General features: G+C 58.2%; 1 protein-coding gene across 3 annotated transcripts in view; it reads right to left on the reverse strand.

Moving 5' to 3' along the window:
• Positions 1–3,724: 3,724 nt before the first annotated feature.
• Positions 3,725–5,999, reverse strand: part of LOC129538952 (uncharacterized) — a 4,797-nt gene continuing 2,522 nt past the window's right edge. For 2 of the 3 annotated variants that reach the window (XR_016039376.1, XR_016039375.1), the window contains 2 exons: positions 5,367–5,938; positions 3,725–4,865 (listed from right to left, as the gene is read on the reverse strand). Coding sequence is in view for 1 of the 3 variants with exons in the window: in XM_088844902.1 (XP_088701028.1) it covers positions 4,655–4,865; positions 5,666–5,859 (405 nt within the window). In the remaining 2 variants the exon portion in view is untranslated. The remainder of the gene's footprint in view (positions 4,866–5,366; positions 5,939–5,999) is intronic. The other variant, XM_088844902.1, reaches the window with a different exon arrangement.

Genomic DNA, 5,999 nt, shown 5'->3' on the forward strand with positions numbered 1-5,999 from the left:
GGGCACAATGCACCTTCCAGGTGAAGGCTGATGCTGAGCCTGGTGCTCCAGGGCCTGGGACCCACGCCCTCGGTTTGGAGGCTGGTCCGCTTCCCATCCCAGCCTGCACACGGGACTTGTCCCTGCCACCTGCCCTACTTTGTCCATCAGGTTCCAGACCCCTGAGACCTCTGCTGCCCGCTAGCTGTGTGCCCGCGGCAGGGACCTGGCTGCTCTGAACCTCACACCCAGGTGCCCTCCAGCATTGGTGGGGTCATCCCGCCCCTTCTACACACATGGTCACTTTATACGGATGATCCCCAAGCTCATCCCTGCCCTTGGTGAGCATGCGGCAAACCGCTCCCGCCATCTCCCCGCGGAAGGCTCCACAGAGAGTGACTGAGAGCGTGACGGTCTCGTGCAGGGCGGCGGTGGAGTCAGAGTCTAGAACTCCAAGGCCAGCCTCCAGCCACCAACCTGACACTCTCCAACCTGTAGGGAGATCCCAGGACCAGGCCTCCCAGAGCCGGAAGCGGAAGGACCGAGTCCTGGGCTTGGAGCCCCTGCCGGCCTGTCATTCACTTGTTCATCCTGATACGTGCATGATGCCGTCCTTCAGGACCCGGGTGCCCCCGAGCCTCCCACCCTAACCTCTGGGGGCTGCTTGCTCAGTATAAAGTGAATTTACCAGAGCACCTCCATGGGGTTATGTTGAAATAAAAAGCAAGTGCATCCACCCCCAAGAGCCCCAGCAGGTGCCCCCTAACTGTCCTATCCCCGCACGGTGGAGATGGAGCCTCAGAGAGGTGGAGCGGCTTGCCCAGAATCACAGCTCGAGGAGCCAGAGTCGGGGTCCTCACCAGTTCCTTGTGAGTCAGGACCCCAGACTCGTCCGCTCGTCCAGCCATCCGTCTGCTGAGTCCTGCTTCCACCAGCAGGCCCCACCGAGTGCTCGTGACCCTCAGCCTTGCCCAGCACCCAGCCGTGCTCCCCCAGCAGCATTACCTCTGAACTGGCCTCGAGCTGGACCAGAGAGCTTGGGCCTTGCAGCACAGGATGCCAACACGCTTTACTCTTCACCCAGAAAGACTAGCCCGGGGGTCCGGAAGGTGCCGGGGTCTCCATGCCCTTCTTCCGTCTCGGCCCACAAATGCCGTCTGCACAGCTGAGCTCAGAGGCTGCCCACCACCCTGCAGGCACTGCCTGTGGGTCATCAAGACCACACCCGGCATGCCCCTACCCCAGCCCTAGGAAGGGTGACTCCTGGATTCAAAGTCTATTCATAATGGTGTTCTTCTGGATATTGCCGATGCTGAGAGAGGCCAGGGTGGGGGCTATAGAGAGCTACTTTGGCTGGAGGGGCCACAGGTGCAGGCAGCGGCAGCAGAGGGTCCGTTGGGGAGTGGCTCCCCCTTGCCAGAGTGAGAAGGAAAGAGGCTGGCGGTGGGCTTGACTTCTTCATGGTTCTCAGAAGCCCACAGGTTTTCCGGGCCCTCGCTGAGGCAAACGCGGCACGGGCTTGGGCAGAGGAGCAGGGAAAGGGAGGCCGTGACCAGAGCCATCTGGGCCCAGGAACCCGTCACACCCTCTGCCCTCCGCTGCCTCCCCTCTACCCACCTAGATGCACCTTCCTCCGGGCTGTTTGGCTGACCGACAAGAACTGGAAGCTGGAGGACAGCCGTGATTCCGGGGGGCTCCCAAGGTGGGTGCGGATTCCTCCCAGGGGCTCCCCAGAACCTCCCCGTGTGGCCCTTGTGCCTGACCAGGGTGGTGAAGCCAGCTGGTCACGGCACCACAGTAATAACACTGGTGGTGGCCGTGGCACCGGCGGTGTGCATGGCGTGGGGGGATTTGGTGTGGGACATGGTCACCTACAACCACGGGCCTTGGTGACAGAGCAACTGCTGGCAATGGAGAAACTGGAGACATGGTGACCCGAATGTTTCCGGGCGCAGGCCCTGCCACGTCCTGTGAGCCGAAATCCTGTTTCTCCCAGAGGATCCTCTATTGGATCTGGGGCCACACTAGGTCACCATCCACAGAACCACAGGCCGAGGGGCGCTCATCACTGATTTATCCCTTGGCGTCTCCTGGATCTGAAGAGAAACACTTTTAAAAATAGGAATGAGTCAAGAATTTTCTTTCCCCTCAAGCAAAGTCTCCTGGACAGATGGCGAGATCTCTGTGATGGATTAAATGCTCTGGCAGCTCCTCCCCGGCTCCTCACAGCCCAGCGAGATTCATCTTCTCCCAGCATTATTTCTTTCTTCTAAAGGTTATTTTTAGTGTTCTTGGAAAGATCTGATTGCAGACATGAGCACTGCGCGGGCCCCAATCTGCTAGGCTGCTCTGTGTCTAGACCTGGAGCTGCGCAGGGTGGCAGGGGAGCACTGGCCACACGTGGCTCCTTATGGTCAAATCTAAGTAGCGAGGAAGGAGACCGAAGTTTCCTTCTCCTGTCACACCCTCCACGGGCCAAGCGCACAGCCGCCTCATGTGGCCAGCAGCTACCCTGTCAGATGACCCAGAAAGAGCATTCCTCACCTCAGAGGTTTCCATCAGGGAGCTGTCATGGACACAGGACACAGGACCCCAGGCCTCCTGCAGGCTGAGGGTGCGTCCCGGCCTGCTTGTCCACAGCCTCGGGGCTTTCCAGGGTGCGGAGAGAAGAGCAGAGTCTGGCCTGCCTACCGCGGGCGCTTCCCCCGGTCTCTGCAAACTTCCCCAAGCCTGTGCTTCTGCGGCCACGGGCCTTCCTTTCCAGCAGGACACCCTACAAGAAGCCACTGTTCACCATGGTATTAAGGGCAGGAGGGGCAAAACACGTCAGCCAAACACGATTAATGCATTTGCCCTTTTAATAAGGGCTCTGGTGTCTTAAACCAGGTGAGACTCTTGGGAATGGGAAGTCATTCCAGGCACTGACTTTTGGGGTGTTTGGGAACCCCTTCTCCACCTGCAGATCAAAGCGCCTGGGTTTTGACTCTGGTTCTGGACCGATTCTCTGAGTGCACCTTGTGTGTGTCAGTTGCTCAGTCCTCTCCGACTCCTTGCGACCCCATGAGCCCACCAGGCTTCTCTGTCCATGGGATTCTCCAGGCAGCAACACTGGAGTGGATTGTCATTCCCTTCTCCAGGGGATCTTCCTGACCCAAGGATCAGAACCAGGTCTCCTGTGTTGCAGGCAGATTCTTTACCGTCTGAGCCATCAGGGAAGCACATGCAGTGTCACCCCAAGTGTCTCCTGAACAGACTGTGTTCCAGACTCCACACCCAATGCCAGGGCACAACAAAGTGACATGGGACATGGCCTCCAAACCCAAAAGTGCAATCAGGCACTGGCCTGGGGTGGGGGGCTCTCCTCCCATTTCACCGGTGAAAAAGATGACAGTCCTTAAGAAGAGGGGCAGACAAAGGGAGGCAGAGCCAGCTGAGACAGAAAGCCACAGGGCGAGGGCTGAGGCTCAAGTCAGGACTCCATCAGCAAGCCCGTCTCAAGAGGCCCATGGGCACTGAGTGTCCAGTGTGCTTCCAGGTCCACGCTGACACAGTCTGTGATCTATTCCTGGGGCTGAGCAGGCGTCGGCTGATCGCTGCTCCCACCCCTACCAGAGGTCTGGACGTAGAGATGACCCAGGCGCATGCTCACATAACTCACAGCCCCCCAGCCCCTCTTCTGAGCACCCACTAAGCGTGAGTGCTACTCCGCAGTAATTGAGGAAACATGTACAACCTAAAGGTCAAGAGTTACGTTTTATTTGGACTTTCTGAGGACCCACGCCTGGGAGGCTGAGTGACGCTGAGGCTCTCGAATGGCTGAGAGACTGTTGTGACGCGGTAAGGGAGGAACCAGGTTACACAGCAGTTTGGGAAGAAAAGCCAGGTAGTTGGATCATCAAGAGATTACTGTTAATTAAAAAAAAAAACTACAGACATCTTGAGTTAATGAATTTAGCACGTTTCTAGTATGGAAGATGCCGAGAGTCTGGGCTCCTTGAAATCACTTGTTCGATATGCGCCTTTATCTAGGGCTGGTCCGCTGCAGTCAGGGACGGCTGCAGCGTCCTCTGTTTCCTGACAGCAGGTGACATGCTTTGTCCACAGCTGCGCGATCGCACGTCACCTCAGTCGCCAGGCAGCCCTTTGAGAAAAACAGTGCATCAGCCATCGGCCACTGTGTAACAACTCAGCCCCACATGGCAGCTGATTACCCCAGAGATCCAGCGAATGGGACCTGGCTGTGCCTCCGTGGGTCTCCCCCAGGCCACGCTGAGGGTGTCCGCTGTGCAGGATGTCCACTAAGGCTGTGGTGAGCGTGCCTCCTGGCTCCCACGTGCTTGTGGACAGGAGGCTGTCCCTCGCGGACTTGGACCTGGGGCCCCTCCCACCCACATGGCAGCTGGCTTCACCCCAATGGTGATCACAAGAGAGGACAAGAGGGTCCAGGAACAGATGGCAACATGGTCTCTGGACCTAGTCCTGAAAGTGCCACCCTCACGTCTACTGTTTTCTGTTGGTTAGAAGCAAGTCCCTGGGACCAGCCCACCCTCAGAAAGAGAGGGCACGAGTGCATGAAAATTGGGAGGTGGATGGGATGGGGAGGGTGGAGAGGGGGCGGGGCGATCACTGGGGCTATGCCAGAAGCAGCTTCCAAAAGATGTCATCCAGTCTCATGTTACACATGGGGAAACTGAGGCCCAGAGAGGTCAAGGGCCCTGTCTTCAGCAGCACAGCTGGTCGCTGCAGATCTGGAACAGAAGCCAGCCCAGGGCTGCTCGTCACCTCCAGATATCTGTGAGGCCTCGGTGGTGGCTTGAGCTGTCACTCCCAAAGCACAGATTCCCAACTTAAAATGAGTTGTGACATTTCCTAGTGCACGCAGGGCCCTGGCAAAATGGAAAAGATTTCATAAATATGTAAATCACCATGTCCCGCTTCCCCAAGGAGGGCGGCTCAGCACCATCCTCCCCTGCCTCCCTCACACCCTACACCCCACAGGCTTCGTAATGAAGTTAGAGTGGAGCAGGGAGTGTAATCCAACTGGAGTGGGTGGCTGCCCCTCCCCCTCCAGCCTTCCTGGAGGGCTGGGCGGCCATGCAGGAGCTCAGGCCCACCCAGCCTCTGCCATGGCCCCAGGGGACACGCTCAGCTCTGGGTCCCCAGAGAGAAGAGAGAAGAAAGGGCTTGGACAGGACCCGCCCACGCTCCTGAGCAGACAGATGATAGACTAAGGCCAGGGCGCCTTTCCCAAGGACAGACAGCTGCATAGGGGCAAAGGGAGACCCGGAGCCACGTCTATGGGTCCCTGTCCCCCTCGTCCTATGTTGAAACAAGATGCCTTAACTCAGTAAAGGCCCAGGGCACACCCTCCGGCCCTCAGCCCTCACCTCCACACCTGTGACACTGGCCGGTGAAGTGGAAAGCGTCACCGCTGTGTGATCACTGAAGACACAGGGCCCCTCTCTGGCATGAACTGTCTTTGTTGCTCCGCCTTCTACTAGAAGCCCCTTTGGGTCTAGCCCAACGCCCACCATCCTCTTCCACCCCCAGTTACCCTGCAGTGAGCCAGGGTGCTGGGGTGCGGGCGTCGTTGCCAGGACTGCACGAGGCCTGAGCAAGGCAGCCTGAGACCCACACCTTTTCCTTCACGCTCTCATTCGTCGGTTCAGCGGTATTTTTTGAGCACCTGCTCTGTATGAGCTGCTGGGAAGTTGGAGATGAGCAAGGCAAATGTTGTCTCTGTCTCCGAGAAGTGTCCTTCCCCTCCGCAGCAGAGGCGTTCATCAGGTGAAGAAAGGCCCAATCCACCTCAGTTGCATAGCAGGAGGGGCAGGGGCAGGCCAGGTGGGCTTCCTGGAGGAAGAGGTCTTGCAGGGACATCTGAAAGTCAGGAAGCACATCCCAGAGGAGCAACAGTGAGCAGAGGCAAAGGCGGGGAAAGTGGGGTGATCGCAGGGTCCTGAAGGAAGTGGGAGATGGTCACGGTGTCCAGGGCAAGAGCTGCCAGAACAGCCCTGTGG

Source organism: Moschus berezovskii, chromosome 16 (genome assembly GCF_049115385.1).
Source record: "Moschus berezovskii isolate FMDL1 chromosome 16, NW_MosBer_1.0, whole genome shotgun sequence".
Taxonomy (NCBI): Eukaryota; Metazoa; Chordata; class Mammalia; order Artiodactyla; family Moschidae; genus Moschus; species Moschus berezovskii.